Source organism: Centruroides sculpturatus, unplaced genomic scaffold (genome assembly GCF_000671375.1).
Source record: "Centruroides sculpturatus isolate CEXI.00-Female unplaced genomic scaffold, Cexi_2.0 scaffold495, whole genome shotgun sequence".
Lineage (NCBI taxonomy): Eukaryota > Metazoa > Arthropoda > Arachnida > Scorpiones > Buthidae > Centruroides > Centruroides sculpturatus.
The window spans coordinates 113,948-137,879 of NW_019384782.1; the positions used below are offsets into that span (position 1 = coordinate 113,948).

Sequence of the window (23,932 nt, forward strand, 5' to 3'; positions counted from 1 at the left end):
ACAGCGGCGGCCTTATCCATTGCGAGGCTCTGGGCGGCAGATCTTTGCGAGGCCCTTGTCCTTTGTGCAAAGTATGTGAATTGAAATAGTAGGCACTTATTAATATTAATATATACTGTACTATAAATTAAATTTATTTTATTGTTATAACTAATAGCCAAGGATAAAATAAAAAGTTTTATGTATCAACTTTTTTCTACTTGGTTGTTGCGCGAGGCCCCGGGCGATTGCCCTGCTCGCCACCCCCTAAGGCCGCCACTGTTGAACCACAAGTATATATATTATATGTACAGTACTTGTGGCCAGTGGCGTAGCGTGGGTGTCAGCCGCCCGGAACGAAGGAAAATTTCACCGCCCCTTTATTTAGGTATCTCAATTTAAAAGACTAAAATTCAGTTTCGTCACAGAATAAGTAATGAAAAATTCCGTGCTACTGTTGCCACCTTTTTAAAATCTCCGACCCCGGACGGCAGGTGAGGTTTGTTCGAACAGAAGTTCCTGACAAACGCGTATATCATTTCGCAATGCAAAGAATAATTTGCAGTGCATGCCGGTTCTAAATCAGTTACAGTTAGCGACTAGGGAGACTTGGATAGGAGTAACGCAAGTGACCTAGCTCTATTGGATATTGCAGGTGTATATGATTACAAATGAATCGCACAATGAAAGAAAAAAAAAAAAACAAATAACAAAAATAAAAAAAAGGTCAACAGGTTGCGCACGATATCCCCGGACGGCGAGTCGATTCGCGGACTATCCGGATGGATGGTAACACTATTGCCGTGCTCATTTCAATCAGTCCGAGTCGTAGGTGGACGAAAATATGAAATAAAATGGTTTAAATTCCTACAAGATATTATTATTATTTATTGTAAAATTTTGCCACCCCCTAAAAAGTGCCGCCCGGGGCGGGCCGCCCCTGCCGCCCCCTACGCTACTGCTGGTGGCCCAAAACTCCTTGACTTCTTCCAATGCGGCCCAGAGAAACAAAAAGGTTGGACACCCCTGTTCTAGACACTCTTTTCAAGGAAAAGTTAGTCTCATGCAATTTCATCTTGTTTTGTAATTACAAGTAGAGCATTGATTATCCAAATCAATTGGGGACTGGGGTTGTTCAGAAAATCAATTTTTCGGATAACCAATTACATATGAAAAATATATTAACCTATCCCATGTTGAAATTTGATCAAATCCCAGCACATCCTTAAGTATCCTCTCATGGTCGCACCAGTGCTGCCAGCTAAAACATGCACACCAACAAAAATAATATTGGAGTAACCCAAGACATAGCCAAAGATTGCAGTGCCACAGCACTAGCGGAAATTTAAATTTGCCGACTGGAAAGCTTTCGGTTAATTTATGTTTCGATTGATTGACATTCAGATAATCAATGCTCTACTGTATTTCATATTTCTATTGTAACTAGGGACCTAAATAGTGCAACTCACATTAACCAGTTGACCGGTGTGCATACGATTAAAACTTGCAAATGTTTTCATAACCCCTTCTGGGCTCTTCCTCAGGCTTCTGAGGAAGAGAAAAACGTTCTCAAGTTTTAATCGTATGCACACCGGTCAACTGGTTAATGTGAGTTGCACTGTTTATATTCATCCCAGTGTGTTGTGCAGTTAACTAGGGACCTAAATTAAAATAACGCTGATTTCAAACTGTCACTTTTTAGTGTGCCATTGTTACTTCATTTGCTATGACTATATTTGCAGTGAAACATTCTGAAGTCTGTATACAAATGAAATGTTACATTGATAGCTTTGGCATACTTAGCAACTAACATCAATCTTGCATTATAGTGCAATGACCCCAGCCTTTGATTTTATTTAGATCTTCCTAGCTTTACAGTTGGGAGTGTACTTACCCCCACTACTGGGGTAAGTGCACTCCAAACTAAGTGTTTTTTAAAAACATATTCTGGCTCAACAAATAACACTCAAAACTTGTGATATTTACAGCCTGTTGCTATAGAACCAGGTAAAGTTATTCCAGTAATTGGTTTTTGAAAATCAGGTAATCTTTGTTCTGCCTCACTGGCTGAAACTTTCAAATTTTGGAAAATGAAGAATTTTTGGGTGCACTTACTTCACCCAACTGTAATTCAAAAGAATTTGAATTCTTTGGCTTTTTTTTTTTATAATATGCATCCAGTTCTATTTTTATTTTTCAATTCATTCAGTACTACAGAAAGCAAGTTTTGGAAACCACATTTTATGAAAGGTCACTCTTGGATCCATGGAACCTTTTGATTTGATTTTTTTCTGATACAGAATAAGTGATAGTGTTAAAAAATTCCCTAGAAAAGACTAAAATGTCTCCATTTTCATCACGTCAAATCATCAGGAACAAGTCTTCCATTGCAGAGATGACCTTTTATTAAAGAGGCTACGCCTCTGCAAAACAGTCTAAAAAGTTCACAGATGAGAAGCCAACAATTAAAAAATATACAATTTTTTTTAAATTTTCATTTTAGTCTTTTCTATGGAATTTTTTTTAACATGTAAATTCATCAATCATTTTTTAAAAAAGTGATAATGTTGTTTGAGAAAAACAATATTTCAATCATAAATCTTCACTATATCTGAACAGAATATGCTTTTTCAAAAATGGTTGTAACTTTAATAACCACAACAACAAATTTGCAAACCATGATTATCAGTTTCTTACAGAAAATATCAGTTTACAAATATCATTCAAATGTAGATGTTATTATATTAAGTAGAATTAATTTAAGAGATTACAAAATTTTTTCCTTGGTATATGAAATTTTCAAGAATCTGGAAAAGAAAATATCTGCAATAAAAGAAACAAATGAATGACAAAATGAATCAAGATTAATTTAACACTGAATCTACTTGCTTTTTCTGGCAGCAGCATTACTACTGTGCATCATATTACAAATGACGAAACAACTGTATTTGAATGTTTTCTTTAACACAACAAAATCTCATTACAATAATTAATACGAATCATATTGCATTCCATTCAATTACACTTTCTTACATTGAATGTAGCTTCTAAAAGTAAATCTAATTTGTTAGATCAAACTCATAAGATTCACTTGTAAGTCCATCAAGGACTTCCATCAAAACTTCACAGAACTTAAATTCCTTATCCAACATCACGAAAAGACGATCAAAATTTTATATTCATTAAACAGATAAAAATAAACCCATTTTGACTAAATTTTCCAAAGTAATCCATTTTGGTACATATTTCGTAATATTTAAAATACAACTTTTCTTCCATTAAATTTGTGTCATTTATTCATTTATAACTTCTCTTATAATTATATTATCTTGAAATTTTTTTAAGTTAAGGAAACTATGCAATTATCAATCTTACATTACTTTTGTTACTTTTCAGTGATTTTTTTTGTATCTAATTTTTTTTTTTCTGGATATTTTAAACATTGCAAAAGACAATAAAGATATATATATTAATTGATACATATAAAATTATAGAAAAGAAAGCTATTTTAAATGTTATTACGAATTAATTTTAAATAAGCAATTTTAATTTTGCAATAATAAGTAGACTAATTTCATTGTTTAATTAAAATATAATATACACTTATTAAAAAAAATTGATTTTTGAAATTTTAATATTTTTAACTTTAAACTATTATTGATATTATGTAGGGAAAAATTAACAATTTTACCATTCAATTATAATTTAGTATAATATAATTAACTTTGATATATATAAATACATATATATAAAAAGCATATATATATGAAAATATAACTTACTTTTGGGTCTTTTTCATAGTAATGCTGTTGGGTTCTGATCCATCTACTAACTAAATGATCCTTGACAGTGTGAGCCAATGCGAAATAATAATCTCTGGGAGTCGCGACATTTCGATCTTTAACTAACGTATAATGCACATGTTGATTAAATGACTTTTTAATATTAGTTACATTTTCTACCTGTGCAATTCCCTTCACACTAATCTGCTTCTTTTTGTCGTGATCTGACAAAGGCTGTGCCATTTCTCCGGAGTCAGGACGATTTCTCCTTTAACCTTCAGGAGATCGTCTGGTACTCCTTTGACCTCAGTCACCCACCAAGGTCGCGCATGCGCCTCGCGATATTACTCAAATCAGTTTTAAATTCTATGAAGTAATTACAAAAAATTTATTAAATAACTGAAATACTTTTTTAAAAAATATTTAAGTAAATTATAAATAATTTTTTACGTTGTAGAAATATTATTTTAAAATTTTTAACTCGGTTATTTTAATTTATATCACAAATTAGATGTGACGTGCACCATTATCGATGTGTGCTCGTGCGGAAATGACATCATCTACTGTTACTTTAACATTTCTATGATTTGTTCAGTGATGTCACACCGTTATTTAAACTTATTTTGTTAACTTAGATGATGTAAATAATAAGAAAACATTTATTTAACCGAGTGAAATCACTCCAAGGAAAAAAAATTATATTAAATAAAAATTTAATTTTTTAAACTTTTTCAATGACGTATGAAGGGCAAACACTTTCGTAGATTTTATGCAATTGACATGACGATATTGCAATTCTTTTCATTTTTTTATAGGGTTGAATAATCGCTTTCGGGTAAAATGATTGCCAATTTCAAACGCATACCTTAAAATCAAAATATTTTAAATAGATTTTACTATCGATTTGCAATTGTAAAATATTTTATGTTTAAAATCTTTAACATATTTTGCTTTTTAAAATATCTTATAGATTTTTTTCATCGTGCAAAAATTATAATGTTAACGGCTATGATATACGAGGATAAAACTGAAGGTTATTCGTAGCTCATCGTGGCTCTCGTCGAAAAACGAAATACCAAGGACAAAGATAGTTTGATTTTTTTAAAGACAATTTTATTGCTAATGTTTATTTTTTAAAAGTAAAGCAGAAAAAATATTTACAATTCTTAAAAGAATAGTTTTTGTGATTGAAAATTTAGTATAGTTAAATTTATTTATAACGTAAATGAAAATATTTAAAATTTTATTTTTATTTTATTCTATATATTGATAATTGTTTTATTGTTTAATAGTTTTGTTATATTGTCAGCGGCACACCCAGAGGATCAAAGCGCCTTGGTACCCTCCAAAGAAAGAAGAAAACAAATACAGTAGTAGAAAATTTTCCAAAAGTCTTTTCCTAATTAAAATTTTATTTTATTTTATTTTTTTATTTATATTGTGTCGTGTCTTCTTTCTATACTACTTATAAATTAGCGGTCGTATAAGGTAAGAATTTTATTGAATACGCATTAAAACTTTTTTCATTCGTTCAACTCGATTCTCCAAAAATTAAATCCCTAGTGCCCCACTGCATATTATAATAAAGAAATGGTTGATATGGCACTGTTTCTTTTTATTTCCTTTCAACTTAACAATTCTGCAGTTTTGTACATTTTTAATTTTTGTCTCTATCTGCCTTGTGAGGACTAAGGCAGCTTTTTCAAATCATACCCATCGTGAGGCTAGACATATAAAAAGGCGGTCGGGTGGAAAGGGACGGGGTCCGACATATACGAGACAGACCATCCATGAAAAATCCTAGGGGTTTTTTATCCGGGTTTCCCAGAGTGAAAGTTTATTAAGTTATGGCAACGCAGCACTTGGGCGATCTGCCTAGGCCCTAGGAGATACCTTCTGGGAGGTCTTTTTAAGAGAAACTGGCCCCTATTTAGACGTTACAGACGTTGACGGCCGGATGGCCGAGCGGTCAAGGTGGCAGCTACCGCTCTGGGTGACCTGAAATCGAATCCGGACGGGTCAAAGAATCTTAAGAATTTTTTCGGGGGTGGTCCGTTCGGATATGTTCGGCCCCGTCCCTCACCACCCGGTCGCCCCATTGTGGGCCTGGCCGAACCCATAATGGTCCTGCTATAAGATGCCCTCTTAGTGCCCACAGGGCGGAAAGAGTAAAAAAAAGGCGTTACAGGCGTGGAGAAAACCCGGAAAACTCTATGTGGCCAGCCCGTCCGAGCGGAAGATTATAGAATTTTAAATTATTATTATTTGTAATAATAAAATAACTTAAGACTGTCGGGTTAACGAAAGGGTTTAGTTTATTTGGTTACGGCAACACATGTGGATGAGCTGCCGACGAGAAATGCCTCCCTGAAGTCTTTTATGGGAAACTGACTCCTATTTAAGTGTTACTAACATATAAAAAACTCGGAAAACTGCAGGTAACCACTCCGCTGGTAAGGCGCGAACCCACGACAATTGCCAGTGTTCAGTGGTTTTATCCACTCGGCCGTTAAAAAAGGGAATAAATTTTAAATTATCGTTAGAATCCAAAGTAATTCTGCTAAATATTTAATTTAAAATGTGCAATGGTATTATTTACTGCCAAATTAGCAAACACATTTCATTTCAATTGGAAATGTGCTTGCATAAAATGGATTCACTCATGCGAATAAATAAATTTTGAATGATGATTTTTACTCTATTAAATTGTAATAATTTTCGTTTAAATTTTAATTTGATAAATTAAAAGGATTCATAGTCATATCTTCGATTGACTACATATCTCAATTTGATGTTTAAAATTATATACAGTAATGACAATAATGTATTGTGATGTAGCAAGGACTATATACTACAAGGATAGCCAGATCCCTATTCTACAATGTTAGCCAGGAATGCCAAGTTAGTGACGTCAGCACGAGACCTGACCTCTCTGTTTACATAGAGCAGGGTGTGCACGTGTTTAGTTTTCGTTTTTAATATTCGTCCAATTTTGTGATTAACGAAGTGATTTATTTTAATATTTCTGTAATTGTTTTATTTGACTAAGTTTTTTATAAGGTAAGATGATTTAAATATAAGTCATTAAATATTTAAAGCTATATTTTTATGTTAGGTGAAGAACAAAATGCTGAGTACTAGGTGTGCTGTGTATGGTTGCAATAATAACCTTCTTTTTTCAAATTGGAAGCAACCTGTTTACATCGGGTTTGATCAAAAAATGACAAGAGAAATACTTTTAAAATTAATAGCAGAACTTTATTTACTATCGTATAATGTAGTAGCTTGCGTCAGTGACTGTAGTTGCAGTAACATAAGTTTATGGAAAGAATTGAATGTGAATATCAATGAAACGTTTATTATGAATCAATTATTATTATCAATGAAACGTATATTAGAGATATAAATATGTGGTTCGACATTTTTAATAGCTATGCACCAAAAGGTTCTGTTCCAAGCAAAAATGGATATGGTGTAGACTTGGAATTACAAGAAGAACATTTAAATAAAATGATAAAAATAATCTCAACAATGAGAGCAAGTGGAAAAAATGCCCTCCAAATTTTCCAGAAAGGAATGATAATCTCAATGAAATCGCTAATTGATCTTTTTCAAGATATGAAATCGACTTTTGATATAAAATACATCTGCACTTAAATCAAGATTGTCTGGAAAAAATTTTTTTTTTTCAAATTAGAAGCCGGGGTCCTAATGAACATCCAAGCCCATTAAATGCTATATATAGGATTAGATTGATTATTTTAGGTAAGAATCCTGGTATTTTAGAGTCAAAAGTAAATACTACAGATCGAAGACAAGAGGAATATATTATACCCAAAGTTTTAGAGAAAGCACATGTAGAAGTATCAAGTGAAAATACAGACCAATATACTGAATGTAAAACTACTTTTTCTTCAAATAAATCTTCAGGAAACTCTACACGCAATCTAGACTTTAACACAATCTCTGAAGAAACTTCCTACGATACTCTCGAGTATATAGCAGGATATTTTGCCTATAAATATAAAGAAAAATACCCAAACTTAATTAATTCCACTAACAAAATTAAAAATCATCACAACTATAGCATTCCGTCATGGGTGCAACATTTATCTTATGGAGGGCTTATTAAACCTACTGATGAATGGCTAGCAAAAATTATAGAATGGAATAAATATTTCGAAATATATCACGATGAATCGTATAAAAAAGGCCCCGGAGTTGTACAGAATTAGTCAGTGGAAACAGTTTTACCTTTTACTTTAATAAAAGATTTTTGTAAATTAAGAACTATAATAAGAATTAATTATAGAAATCTTAAACAAGAAAACTATAAAATATTGAAAAGAATGCCTTCTGAAAATGGTGATTGTCGAAAAAAAATTAAAAAGTTAAGTAAGATAATCACATAATAAAAAATATAGCTCATTAATTTGTTAAATAAATATTAGACAAAAGACTTGTAAATTTATTGACGTACAGTACACTTATTAAATCCGAAAATTCTACAGTAGTTTACATTTAGTAGTAATTTAATAATTAATTAAGAAATGATTTAATATTTTATCGTATTTTGTTATTTGAAACATCTGTCATGTTGAAGTAGAGGGCTTGCTGTGACGTCACATAGATCCAAGGTCACGCTAACAAATATACAGGATCTGGCTATCCTTGTAGTTTAAAGTCCTTGGTGATGTAGGACGAAATTTTGAAAACAGGACAAGAATAAATTTTCAAATAATTATAATTACTTGGAAAAAACTTTATAACGTTTTGCAGTAAGCACTTTTCAAAACTGTCTGGAGTAGGACTGCACATTACAGAATGATGCTGTACCTAAAATTAGTTTATTTTAAATTAGATATTTTCGAGATATAGCCTAATATATAGGCCTACATATTGTTAAAGTTTTCATGTTCTGCCGAATGGTCATGCTATGAGACATCAACCTTCTACTGTGGTGGATCTGGATTAGAATTCGGTCTAGATACTTAAGATAGATTGCAGAGACGAAGTTTTCTCGAAACCTCATCTATGTAAAAATGGCGTCTAGCCATCGACTGACTAGGCCGCGGTTTAAACTTCATTGCTATGACTTGAATCGTTTGTTTTTGAAAGCTGTTTAAAAGAACTTCGGAGAAACTTCGGCTACTACATTTAACACTGTTTTCAGATGTCGGTGAACCAACAGGGCGAATCGTTTCGTTACGTCACAAAAATGACGGGGGACGTAAACACAGGAAAGTGTGGAACTTCATCAAAGGAAGAAGAGGTATTTTCGCCGAATTAATTCGGAACTATCCAATAAAAAGTTAAATATAATTTTGACATCTGAAACAGATTGTTTTATCAAGTAGAAAATTTCAAAAATAGATTATTTTAATCATCTGGTAGATGTGACAAGGAAATCCGAACACGAATCCAAATGGTGAAATCAGCCTTCTCTAATCTTCAGCGAACACTTACAGATAAGAAACTAAGCCTGGAGATAAAGCTTAAAGTACTACGCTGCTACTTATGGTCTATCTTACTGTACGGATGCGAGACGTGGACCCTGAATAAAGGCACAGAAAAAAGGCTGGCAGCATTCGAGATGTGGTGCTAACGCCGCATGCTACAGATAAGCTGGACAGAGCGAGTGACTAACACACGCGTGCTGGAACGGTCCAGTGTGGACTACTATACAGTACTTAATTCAGTTAATTTTTATAAAATGCGGAAGCGCAGGGCTCGGGGAAAGTGCCCCAAATGACTGGTGCTAAGGGTGGTACTGCACTTTCCCTTGACATATTCTATCAAGCTAACCAACCTATATCTTATTTAAATATTTATTATATTTTATAAAATTTTCTGACTTTTTGAATAAAAAGTTTCAAAAATATATTTTCTACTTATTTTTACAAAATTATCTTATACGAGTTTTAAATTATTACATAAAAACTATAAATTAAGGCATTAAAATTATATAACTACGAAAATAATTGCTATTTCATGTATCTTTAATATAACTTTTAATAATTATGGAACAAAGTGTTGTAACTTTTTATTTGACTTTTAAACTATTATTTCAATTTATTGAAATAATATATTAAACAATTGGCAATCAAGAATGGGTTAAAATACCTAGGTAGAAATAGAGTCAATAACGGTTGCTACCAGACTCGCCAATTTTCCAGATTTTTTTTTTCTACCCTGTGAGCACTAAGGGGGTCTTTTTTGCAAGTCCATTATTGGTTCGGCTAGGTGGTGAGTGACGGGGTCCTACATAGACCCCGTCACTCACCACCTAGCCGAACCACTCGGACGGCACCCAGAAAAATTTCTTGGGGTTTCTCGACCCATCCGGATTGATTCGGGTCCCCCAAAGCGGTAGGCGGTACCTTAATCGCTCTGTCATTCGGCCGTCGAAGGGTGGATTAGAGAGTGACTAGCTAACTATCGATTACATAATTTATCGCTACAAACTAACCTATTGGTAAGCATTTCTGAACAGATCCTAGGAAGCTATGTCACTGCTTTTTTTAGCTTTTTTTAGTTACCTTGATCGCTCGGTTATCCAGCTGAGTTGTCAAGGTGGCAGCCTACCACTCTAGAGGACTCGGGTCGAATCCGGACGGGTCGAATAAATCCCCAGGAATTATTCGGGGGTGATCCAACCGGATATGTCGGTCCCCGTCCCTCACTACCCAGCCGTCCCATAATGGGCTTGCTAAAAGAGGCTCTCTTAGCAAGTGAGTACAGGGCGGAAAAAAAAGTAAATTGCTCCCGTTTGAGATCGGAAAGAGTTTTAAAAATATCTAGTAATAAAAATTAATGAAATTATTTCAAAAAGTTGCAACGATACAATGTTTACAAAAATGATTTTAATACAGTTATTAATATATATATAATAAAACATATGCAAATGATTAAAGGAACAAAGAAAGATATATAGCAGAAACATATTTATTGACTTTGGCAACATTGAGATTTTTTTTTTTTAATCAACTAGTACCGTTCTTTTAAAATTCAGATTTGGCAACACTAATTGACTCATACATGGCGTGTGACATCCACATGGTTTCGGAAGAAGAGATAAATAAACAGATTAAAGAAAAAGATTATGTTATAGTAAAGAAAGAAAATTATTCCAGATTAATTCAAATTGCTAAACGCAAGTAAGGCATTTAAATTTAATTTTTATTAATCAAATATTAGAATAGATGACAAATACCAGTGTTACTTTCAGCTCTTAGGATTAAACTGTGGGTTTTTTGTGATTTATGAATTTTACATTTGTTAAATATAGTTGAAATGAGAAAATTCTTTAATGTTTACATTAGGATATAAATGGATATTACAAATTTTTGCCATTAATCTAATTTATGTTGTATATTAGACATTCCATAAACAAATAAAAGTAAAATTACAATATTTTTTTTTTTACAATTTATTCTATTTAAAACAATTTTAATAATTATAAGCATGTTCAAAATTATAAAATATTAAGATTTTTGCAAAAAATATTAATGAAACAAATCACTCTGCTTTTGATCTTCCTTGAGTTCAATAAACCATAGCACCATACTACAAAAACACCTTACAAGTAACTACTCTTACTTAATTCAGGAACTGCTAGTATTCTAAGAAACATTTAATATTCAAAAAAGACTTGTTTATTAAGTGACACTGAATATGATTGAATGTAAGGTTGAAAATGTTTTATACACTTCTCAAAAGTTAAATCACAACACCATGAAGGAATACATGTAGCCACATGCACATTGCAGGACCAGTATAGGTGAGAAACATATGCAAATGATTAAAGGAACAAAGAAAGATTTGCAGCAGAAATATGCTTTATTCAGTAACAAATATGGCTCCCACAGGTAGCTGTTTACAGGCTGTTATATGGCAAAATGTGGCGAAAACGACTGGCATATAGCATTCCCTGGGATATCATCACTCATCCACAGCTGTCACTACAGAGAAAAGTGAGATTAGTCTGTAAACAATACTTGATGCCATTCAGTAGTCTAGTTGTGATGATGATGACATCATGCCAGGCGTGCAGCACTGTGTCAAGCAGTTAATGACACCCCTGTTGTTGATTTTCATGCATGCAACCCAACTTCATGCAACATATTGTGAATGGTGGACACAGATGCACCCATTGATGGCCACAGGCTACTTTTGATGACGTGCTGTGGCAAATGGGTCCTGACTGGCCGTTCGGCAAATCTGCCAGTCTGTATGCTCTGTCATGTGCCAGTGCGATCCATTCCCTTTTCAGCATGTTTGCAGATGTTCCTGCATCCATCGTGTCACATATCACTGGTTGGTATTCACCTCATGCCCAATGCATGTGACAATTATATGCATCAGAAAACTGAGGTTATACAGCTCCAGGATAAGGTCTCATTCCACAGCCATTAATTGGTGGTATTTGGCTCATTGTTGTCTCTGAGGCATTTTCTATGCCTCTTCAAAAGTTTTGCTGCTGTGAACCATCGCTGATAGCATTTACAGCCAAAGCCAGCTGCTAGTCTTTATAGCCTGAAACTGGGTACCACATAACCCAATGAGTATGCAAACTTAATCATTTTCATATCTTTGTTACCTCTACTGGTCCTGCAATTTGTATGTAGCTATGTGCATTCTTTTGTGTTGTTGCAATTTTACTTTTGAGGAGTGTATGTAAAAATAAGCAGTTCCTGAATTAAGAGTGGTTACATGTAAGTTTTTCACTTTTTATATTAAGAATTCATAAAACCAAAAATACTATATCTGATTTACAGATATTTTTATTTACTATTATTCTAATCTGTTTTCAGGCAGATAAAAGTATTAGTAAATACAGAAAACTTCATTGTTACATGAATTATACAAGGATAACTAGTGAAAAAATTTTATTTTATTCTGATTTTAATTGTTTTGGTTTTACTGAAATAAATTAAATTTATATAACTCCAAATAAATAAATAAATATATATATTTTTNGAAGTTTAATACAACTATTTTGTTACTGAAAATGTTATTTTCCAATTTTGTTTTTAAGATGAATTGACAAAAACCAACAAATAGCATCATAAAATAGAGAAGTTATATGTGTGTGTGTATGTACAGTACATAAATATATATATATTTATTTATTTAATATATTGTAATATATTGGTACTTTTATTTTAGGCCAGTATATGTAGGAAAACAGAAACTTTATTTGGATGGAGTTATTGGTCATCCATATAATTCAACATTTGAAATCAGAGGTGGTGATTTGATAAAAAGTGAACAGAAGTCCAAGTCAGAATTTTTAACACTTGAAGGTAATTTTCTTAATAGTATTTTGTTAAAATTATAATTGTCGTTTTCATACAATGCATATTTGGAAGAAAATAAAAAACAAAATTGTCATATTTCAGTTATAGTGGTATAAATTGCCAGTTATATTTGTAGCAATTACGTTGTATTAATGACTTTAGCTCAAAATCAGTATGGCATTTCATTCTGTGTCTTATCTTCTATAAATATATATGGTGGAAAAAATATATAAAATCAAGAACATAGAATGAACTCAATCTACTGGTTATTTAATATAAAAAAATATTGAATAAAAAATATACAAATGAATAACAAAGACATTTCTTGTAATTATTAGTGAATTGATATTTAATGCCAAAAAAAATGTTTCTGTATTTTATACTTTATAAATAATTTTTATTTTATTATGAATATTATCTAAAAAAAAAAGTTATTTGATTCTTTTCAAGTTGAATTATCCTATAAGTTTTTCTTTTAAACTAACTAACATCATTCATGGGATATATTATGTAAATGTATAAATTTAACATTTACATGCTTATGCATGTTTGCATAAATTACTTTTCTTGAAAAACTAAAATTATTGCAGAAAGATAATGTATCAAATTGACTTTGTTCACATAAGGATATTGACAGATTATATATATATATATAGTGTATAAGCAGGGATTGGCAGTATTAACTACTAGTTACAAATACTGTCTCAATTTAGTAATTAACCTACTAGTTAACCTACCTGATTAACTTCAACCATTCTAACCACTATTCCTTTTAATTCACTATAATGTTGCCTTGGCATAATCTATTGTATTAAGCTGAGTGAACATGTCTTGATTTTTATGAAGATCAGTTTAACTTTTTTACTCATTTTTCAGCTGTTGAAATTATTATATTATCAGTTGACAAAAGTTTAATTCAAACAAAAACAACCAGTCAGGTATTGCTATGTTTTGCAATTCACTTGGCTTATGTAAATATATTTTTATTTTACTTTGTACTTGCATCAATTTATTAGTTATTACTCAACTTCTTCAATTAAAATGCTTGGCAGGAATTTTCACATAAAATCAAAAATTTAGAAAAAAAAACAATATTAGTTTGAGTTTGGTCCATCAGTAGCCAAAACCACTGAATGCTGATAGTTATTTGGAGGTTTGTGCTTCACCAGTGGGCTGACCGTGTGGAGTTTTCCCGGTTTTCTTTGTGTCTGACACCTAAATAGGGTCAGTTTCTCATTAAAAAAAAAAAAACCCTCTTGGAATGCACTTTCCTATTGGCAGATTGCCCAAGTGTTGTCTTAAACCAGTGTTTCTCAATGGGGGCAATATCACCCCCATGTGGGCGTTTTTCCATGTCAAGGGGGCGATTTGTAACAATTTATATTTTGGGGGGGCGAAAAACAACTTTCTGGGCAATATAGTAAAACATTATATTAAGAATAATTAGATATTTGTTTAATTATTGTACGATATAATGAATAAAATAACATTATATTAGTCAATAGTCTATTCAATGCAGTATGAATTTAGCATTAGCCTTGGCCCTCGGCATCGGAAGTTTGAAGTGAAGGGGGTGATACTATGTAATGGTTTTATTGAAGGGGGTGACAATTCGTTAGAGGTTGAGAAACATTGTCTTAAACCATCAACCCAACCCAACCCTAGTTTGAATATTTTACAAAACTATATCTGAGTAATTTAAATGTAATCAACTAATGGTTTCAATTGCTTTTATAAAAACAAAGTAACTACACAATTAACTAACAGTTAAGTTACATTGCTTTTTATATTAATTAACAATGTAGTTAACTAATTTTTATATAGATAGTGGCCAACATTATGCTTAAGACATAAATTATGATATGTATCTCGTTTTTAAAAACACTCAATCATTCTTTTCTTAAAAAAATATCCTTATTATTCTTAGATTAAGAATATTAAAACAGAATAAGAAATATATCTGAAGTACAATTTCTAAATTTAATTTTATTAGATTTATGTATTTTTCTAACAAGTTATAAGTATGAATAGCTTTTCTAATACTGATCAGAACAAATTAAAAAATGTTATATGATTTTTATATAATCATCATAAATTTAATATGATTGAACATGAATTTTGGGTGAAAGATATGGAAATCAAGTAGGTCTACTTGTTTTTCATGGCTTTCTCTTTTGAATATATTACTGTATCACTGAGTAATAAGTTACTTAACTGGAAAAGTAATCTGTTTATATTTTTCTGAATTTCAATGCCACAGAGTAGAAACAGTTTTAAAACAAATTCTGGAGATTGAGAATTTATTGTCTAACTTCATTTTTATATTGCTTCATTATACCATCAATCATAAATAAATAAATATAATGTTTAAAATCATAAAGAACTTTAATTGTATTTCAGATAATGAATTACGTGATAACCGAAATCTTATAGATGATCAAACATCGCAAAAACTAACAAAAGATGAAATTGAAACATTCAAAGCAGAAGGCTTATCAGGAGAAGTAAGTATTGAGTATTTACATCTAACATTTTTCTTTAAGTCTTTTTAAATTTTACTTCCAAAATCAATAATGTAATACATTTTTTAGAAAATAATAGAAAATCTCATTGAAAATAGTTCTACATTTAAAGAAAAAACCCATTATGCTCAAGCCAAATATTTGAAAAAAAAGCAACAAAAATATTTAAATTATGTTAAAATTCTTAAACCAACAACCCGTTTGTTAGCAGAAATGTATTACGAACAAGGACCAATGAAAATTTGGTAGGTCAGTTATTTTTATTAAAAAGTACTATGATATTTAAATCTGTATTTAAGTTTTAAAAATCCTTGGTAAAATTATGAATCAATCTTTTATAATCTATAATGTTTTAATACAAAATTGATAAAATGATGTTAAGAAATCAGATTTTATTAGCTTAAATATTTAGAAAAGATGAATAAATTTTCATAAAAGTGTAATTTAGTCAGTTTTCTCTGTTTAAAAATCTAATGAACATAATTTATTCATTAAAATTTTTTATTTTATAAATTTATTTGTCATCTTTTAATTTCATACATATTGAACTACATGATTTGTGTAATAGTGATCAAATCTGTATATATATATTCAATTGGTTGACTTTATATATAACAAAAAAAAAAAAAATTATAAGTTTATTTTTAAAGTTGAATATAAATATTGCAGATTTTTAAGTATAAATTAATTAGAATAAAATGAATGCAAGAATTCAAATTTCAATTTGCGTCGGGGTATAATTTCGCATATAAATACATACAAATAATTTTTAATTGGGGCCGGAGACTAAAGAAAACAATAATTTAGAAAAAAATGTTTAATAAAATCTTAGGTAATACATATGTATAACAAATTAGGCCTATATTATTTTACAATTTTTCACATTTACTNAAATATAATATTTAAACATGCATTATTATATGGCTAGGATAGATAGGGTGTGACCCATATCCTATTTCTGAGATCAAAGAATGTTTCAATGAGAGGAAATAAAACTCATATTTAATCACTGAGCCTTCTACTGCTCCCCAGAAAGCCTTCAGTGTCCACAAGGGGGCATTATCACCCACTTTGAGAAAGGATGGTCTAGAATCTTCAAAATTTTTGTTTCTTGAATTTGTCAGTTATGTATCAGTACTATTATTGAAATAAATCTCATTTTTCTTATTTCATATTCCACTTCATATTTTACTCTATTTCCAAACATTAGCCAGAGCACAATTAATTAAAATTATTAAAATTCACCATTAAATACTTTTAAAAATTAAATATTTTAGACTGTATATAATTAGATGTAGAATGTGTAATTTATTAAAAATTTAAATAAATTCACATAGGAAAAAGAAAAAATGATAAGGAGAAACAAAAGACAAGAAGAACAAAAGAAAGCTAAAGCAATATTAAAGGAAAATAAAATGGATGGGTAAATATAACATTATGATTTTAAGTTTATTGAATTAATTTTTTTATAACAAATATTTATATTATAACAGTCTCTTAATAGCATGCAAACATCATCCTAAAAATATGCTATTGAAATTACTGGAATTTCTTTCTCCTTCAAGTCCATTTGCAGTATTTTGTAATTATCAAACTCCATTAGTTGAGTGCTATAGTGAATTGAAAGAAAAAGGAAATGCAATATTAATGAATCTTACTGAAAGTTGGTTAAGGAATTATCAGGTAAATTTCTTAAAATTTGTTTTAAACATATAAATAGTGAAATGTAAATTTTTTGTTATGATAATATGAAATAATTATCATACTAAAATTTTACTGTTTATGAAAATTTTCAAATTATTGTATAAATGGTTCATTCAGTATGAACTTGAAAATATAACTATTACATAACCATAATTTTTAGTTTCATAAAAAGATTTGGCTTAAAATGAATAGATTGTTAATATAAAAATCTATATGAGTTTCATTTTAAAATTGTATCAGTATTACTTATATTGAATCGTGATATGAAGTAAAAATAATCATCATTTTTAATTCTAAAAACATCAATTTTTTTGCTTTAAAAATTACAAAATGGTTATTAGAAAGCAAATATTTTGTCTGTATAAATTAGTGAAAGAAATTGTACTAATTTTTAAAAAGTAGAAACATTTCTTTACAATTTAACATTATTATATCTTTTGACTGATCTTGATCTTTAGAATTAAATGCATTTTTGGCCAGATGGTCACATGACAAGGTGTCATTGTACTGTAATGGAATCCAGGTTCAAATATGACGCATGTCCCATAATTTATCACAAGTAGTACTGGAAAGGGTATTGTTCTCCATTACATTGCTCACTAATTCTAGTGAGTCAGGTGTACATTGAGTATAATGAGCAAAATTGTGACTGGGGTCACATAGTCTTAAATATATTGGTGCATCATGTTTACAATTCAGTCATATAAAGTTTCTAATAACATTGTATACTGTAAACATTGTAACTGAATAAAATGTATAATGGAACAAAATGAAATTAATAATTTAACAATAAATGATATTTGTAAATATGTATTTATTTAATTTTGAAGAAAGTCAAAAATTGGTAAAAAAATTTTAAACATTTTAGAAAATTCAACTGTGTGAAGATTATTATTTGATTTGTTTCTTTATCAAAAGTATATTTTAAATGCAAACTTAAAACATTTTTTAACTACAAATAACAAATTCTGTAGTCCTCAAATAACTATTATAATAATCAATAACTCAAATGATATTTTATAATAATGTTTATTAAGATTAATTTAGTTCCAATATATTACAACTTTTTTTGCTATGTGTATTTGAAATGAAACATGTAATTAAGGTGCTAACTTAAACAGTGAAACATAAGTTCACAATTTAGCTTTTGATTAAAATTACATATACAATTTCATATTTAATAAAATATTTTATTTTGTAATCTATTGATATTATACATTAAAAAATCAAATAATTGAATCTTAAGAAACTTAGATCATAAAATCAGTGATCACAAAGTACAGGATGTAAACAAAAACAGTACACCAGGGTATATCTTACTTCTGCTTTGTATTAGCTAGATACAAGTGCGTAAGAGTATAGTTAATCAGTAATGGGCTATTTGATGGCATAATTGCCATGCAAACGTAGTTTCCTTTTCTCATGGGGACCCCATAAGATGATGATATATTGATTTGAATTGTTCTAATTAGTTTATGATAAAATTTTTACATATTCATATTTTATTATCTCATGTTCTGTAATTGAAATTACATTTGACAAATACAGTAAGTAAAATACAAGGTGTACAAAAATTATCTGTACAACTTCTGTCTTTTATAATAGACAAGTGTAAAAATTCCCATGTTCTGTTATTTTGCAGAGAAATTTATTAAGTTTTTCTATATAAAGTTTTTTGTTAGTACGAAGTTTATTCATTTGTTTTGTTTTGTTTGGATTGGTTATGGAGGTGTAATTCATTGGCTGAGTATATCTTCTGATATCACATACTGTGGTTTCTTCCTTTGGGGATTTATCAAAGATCTTGTGACAATATGTAGGTGACAAGTATTGTTGATTTAAAAAAATAATTACAGCTGCTATTGGATAAATTGATATGGAAATACTGCAACATATATGGAAGCATTTGGAGTATAAGGTGGATGCTTTGCAACACGTTAATGGTGTATGTATCAAATATTTGTAACATTGTTATTTTAACAAAAGAAACTTTGAAAAATACATATTCTAAAATTCTTGTTCGATGATCCTATATGTGCCATCATAAATTTCATTAAGGGATAATTGTACAGGTAATTTTCAGACTTGTACAATTTCCTGTGTTATCTACAAGTATGTAATTCATTTTTCAAATTTGTGTAAAAATCATTGAAATAGTCATCATCAAAATTTGCTACTTTTCTAATGTTATTCTGAGTGATATTTTTAAAATTTTTTCTTCTTGGATTATTTCATGCAATAATTTCAACAAAAGAAAAAAACTTTATAAATGATACAATTTTTTAAAAAACACTACACTGTCAGTACATAAAAATTACAAGAAAGCATATTGAATTTCAAAACTAAATGAATTTTATCATAATTTTGTTTTTATTATAAAATTGAATACAAACTGTATTGCTTAGTTAAAAAAGAAAAGGGAAAAAGTGCAAATGGAAAATTGGTCAAAATCATTTTTCAGATTCCTCAGAAGAAAAACAAAACACCACATAAAACAGTAACATATAATTTTTTAAAAAAGATACGTTATTTATTTTTTTTTTTTCAATTTTATAAGTTTATCTGTAATATAAACTTTTTTAGAGTTCAATTAATATATTTTATTTATCTATATTTTGAATTTCTGAATTTAGTTTATTCCAAAGTTCTATAGATATATAGAAGATTGACTTCCTGAGTGCAGAACAGTAATGGATTAGAAGTAACATGTTCTTTTAAAACTGTGTTCATAGTTCTCATATGATATATCTATAATATATAGTATTTCTGAAGAGTTCTCAGGCCTATACCTGTGCAGAAAGCATTCTATTAGTTACACTGTACAGTTTCTGGATGTTTAAAATAGTTTGTTCCTATTGTAAATTTATTTTATTATTTTTAACAGATGCTTTAGTGTCATGTATAAATTAATGTACATTATAAAAACGTCTTAATACATCCTATACATTGTAAGTTCACTATTAACTAATATATGGTTTTAAAACATGCACAAATTAATAGAATTTTGGAAATAATGGATGCTTCTTCCCTTATTAGTCCATTAAATCAAGGGCCTGCTGTATTCCATGATATCATTCATAATCTTGATTTAATGATATAAATCCATTTCTAAAATTTAAAGCAAAATTGTTATTTTTTATTTAAAGCAAATAAACTTTTGAGTAGATTAAAAATAGCTTATCAGGATGACAATTTAATTTTAATACAGTACTCCCAATAAGACCAAGACACATATGCAACATCAGCTTTTTTGCCTGATAAGAATAAAACCAGTGTTTATATTTGTTTATCATACTGTCAACATCGATAAACTCGTTATGTTAAATGAAATGGAATGTAGTGAGTGTGGTTTAAAATAGTCACAGACAAGGTTTAAATAGGTGCATTAAGATAAGTAAGCACATAAAGAACAACAACAGCAGTGACAATATTAAAGTACTGTATTTAAGTGCAGGTTGTGTTTACCTACTTCACAAAAAAGTTTTTTAATGTTGATGCTCCTAATATCAGTACATATTGTTCTATCAGAGACAGTATACTTAGCACATATAATTAAAATACAGGGTATATATACAGTACTGTATATTATTTATCTTTTTGCCTGTAAAAATCTCAATTGAATTCTAAATAGCAAACAGATTGGATGGACACTAAATGGCACACAAAAATTACGGCAAAACGTAAATACTGATACATTGATTAATTATTAATTCATCAAAAAACGATGCGGGTAGAAGAACGACAAAGAAAAATGAAACTTGTTATGAACGGAAGGGTGGACGAAGGTCGGTTTAGGCAGAGTTTGAATGTCGAGTTACGAAGGCGGTTTTGCTAGCCATTTCCAGGGGTGGGAAATGTGTTCAATATTCTAGCATTTATAATAATTATGATATAATGACTAACAAAAATCGATGTAGGGATTTGTCTGCTTTGTAGTTATCGAATAGATATAAGTTTTCAAACATTTTGTGCTTTTTTTCAATAAATGATTTATAAAGAAAATTACATTATTAAAAATTAGATGTAATTTTCATCTAAGCCTCCACAAAGCTATTAAGATCATGAATGCCAGAATACCGAATATCTTCTCACACTTCAAAGTGGCTGGCAAATCTCCCTCGTAACACGATCTTTGAACTTTCACCGCAATAAACGCAGTTGTAACAATTTTAAGTTTCTTTTTCGTTACTACTGTACTATGGTTCTTGCTGAATGAATGAATAACTCAGGAAAAGTTTATGGTTTTTTTGCTACCGTAAGCTTAATTCCAACAATAAGACAGAAGTTCAATAACATTAATATGTATGACGTAAATTATGATTGACAACTTGACCAGATTAAGCTTCTCTAACAGATAGAGTATTCTTAGGCTTTTTACAACCCGCCCTCTTCCCCCTTCCTATTTTCTGTATTTTTGACGCCTACGGTCAAAATTCATCTTCTGAAAGAGTATTTGAACCGATTCTTTGTTTTAGTTTAAAATATTTCGTATGTAATTAATTTTTTCAGAATATTGAAGCCGAGACTTTACGTTTTCGTAAGGTTGGTTATGGACGACGGCATCTGTTATTTAGAAGTAAATGTAATAGATGTCCTATTTGAAGGGTCTGGGGATAGTTAATACCCGTTAAGTAGAGCTGTCCGCTATTCGAGAGTGTCCGTTAATGGAAGTTTCACTGTATTATTTCTTGTTTACAGATCTGACAACTTTGGAATTGTAGAAGTTCGTAACCAGAAAATATTTCCAGAAGCATTTTTAGAGTGAGAAAATATCAACTTTTAAGTCGCCTTATATTTTATTTTCTTCATAATTCCACCTTATAATCTTATGAGTTAGAGCATTCCGTTTTAAACATTATCGGTTTTTTTTAAATGGAGAAATCATTTATAAATAAGATGTCTGTCTAAAAATTTAACTTATAGTAATTAGTAATTACGAATAAAGCATTCATAATTTGTAATTATGATCAGAATTACAAATTATGCAAAAAGAGTTTGGCGTCGTTTTCCGCAGCGGCATAATTTAGAACTAATGCTCGCTCAGGATCTAGAGTAGTGTTTCTCAACGGGGGTGATATCACCCCCATGTGGGCGTTTTTCCATGTTGAGGGAGCGATTAGTAACAATTTATATTTTGGGGTGCGAAAAACAATTTTCTGGGCAATATAGTAAAACATTATATTAAGAATAATTGGATATTTTATTCGTTATATCGTATAATAATTAAACAAATAACATTATACTAGTCACTAGTCTATTCAATGAAGTACAAATTTGGCATTAGCCTTGGCTCTTGACATCAGAATTTTGAAGTGAAGGGGACGATACTACGTAATGGTTTTATTGAAGGGGGCGACGATACATTAGAGGTTGAGAACACTGATCTAGAGGCTTATACTATCAGTTTTGTCATAGATAGCACTACAATCGTAGAAAACGGGTTCAACTTCATTTTCTTAAAAGGGAATAATTTTAATTGGCTATTATAATTCTATGTCAAAACAAACAAATTTTATCTAAAACATTTTTTTCAAAATATACATTTATCAAGTGTTGTGTATTTGAAGTTTTACACGGCCTCCACACGGTACATGAACGAATCTATGGATATTTGTGAAGGTCCTTGAAAAAGGATTTTTAAAAAATGCTTAAAAATCATTAGGAATATATTATTTGGTGGAATCATTCTTTTTCACCAAATAATGGAATGACAAAAAATACTGCCAAAGGATGTTAAAGGTATTAAGCTTGTATACATAAAAAGGCGCAGTTGGTACAGTACATGTATGTTGTCATAAAGTACTGTGCCTTTTACCCCCAAGGTCTTAGATTTATAAGGTTGCCTCATACAGCCGATTTAGCCACTTCCTGCCAGATTCCGGATATACGTCATCCGTAGTCGAGCCCAAGGTCTAGCGACTGCTTCATTACTGTAAGCGAGGGAAGGAAATTTTGGAATTTAACTATTTTTTTTTAATTTGTCGAGCGTTTTTAGACTCATAATCTTCGAAGGTAAATATATCTATACTTATTGCTATTATTAAACATAATTATGTTGATAATTATATCGATAAAAATTGTTCGGAAGTAACAAAAGTGTTCCTAGAACAGTTTGATATTCTGTTGTAGTCTTTACTCTTCGTTCTGTAGAAATTACAGAATATGGTTACGGATAAAATATATTTATTAATAAAATACTTTAAAATACTAAGAATAGTTTTCTGCATGTATAAAAATAGTATCTGCTCAGTGAAATGACGACTACAAATAATAAGCTGGCCGGTAACAGGATGGTAACACTTAAGATAACCTGCGATGTAAAAGAATATTGTTTATTATTAATTAATATAACTTTTTAAAATATGCATATTTACGCAAATACCTAAATTTTATTATTATTATTTTTAGATGCCAGGAGCAACATGTGCTGTTGCAAATTGTGATAACAGCCATTGTAAAACAAAAGTCATTAGACAGGAAAGTCAGTTATTTTAGATTTCCTAAAGATCCAATAATAAGAAGAAAATGGATCCATAACTGTAAAAGAAAAGACAAATTTAATCCTGATTCTTGTCATGTTTGCTCTGATCATTTCACAGAAAATGATTTTGAAAGAAATTTAAAAGCTGAATTATTAGGTTTATTG

At 30.1% G+C, this 23,932-nt stretch overlaps 2 protein-coding genes across 2 annotated transcripts in view; one reads left to right on the forward strand and one right to left on the reverse strand.

The window, feature by feature from the left end:
- The window catches only part of LOC111629195 (glycogen phosphorylase-like), a 41,689-nt gene extending 37,611 nt beyond the window's left edge, over positions 1-4,078 (reverse strand). Inside the window, exon 1 of the mRNA XM_023373079.1 lies at positions 3,762-4,078. Within this exon, the coding sequence (XP_023228847.1) occupies positions 3,762-4,004 (243 nt within the window). The 5' untranslated portion in view covers positions 4,005-4,078. The remainder of the gene's footprint in view (positions 1-3,761) is intronic.
- A 6,658-nt stretch (positions 4,079-10,736) lies between these two features.
- The window catches only part of LOC111629214 (tRNA (adenine(58)-N(1))-methyltransferase non-catalytic subunit TRM6-like), a 26,451-nt gene continuing 13,255 nt past the window's right edge, over positions 10,737-23,932 (forward strand). Inside the window, exons 1-4 of the mRNA XM_023373093.1 lie at positions 10,737-10,918; positions 12,930-13,066; positions 15,461-15,564; positions 15,652-15,827. Of these exons, the coding sequence (XP_023228861.1) occupies positions 10,800-10,918; positions 12,930-13,066; positions 15,461-15,564; positions 15,652-15,827 (536 nt within the window). The 5' untranslated portion in view covers positions 10,737-10,799. The remainder of the gene's footprint in view (positions 10,919-12,929; positions 13,067-15,460; positions 15,565-15,651; positions 15,828-23,932) is intronic.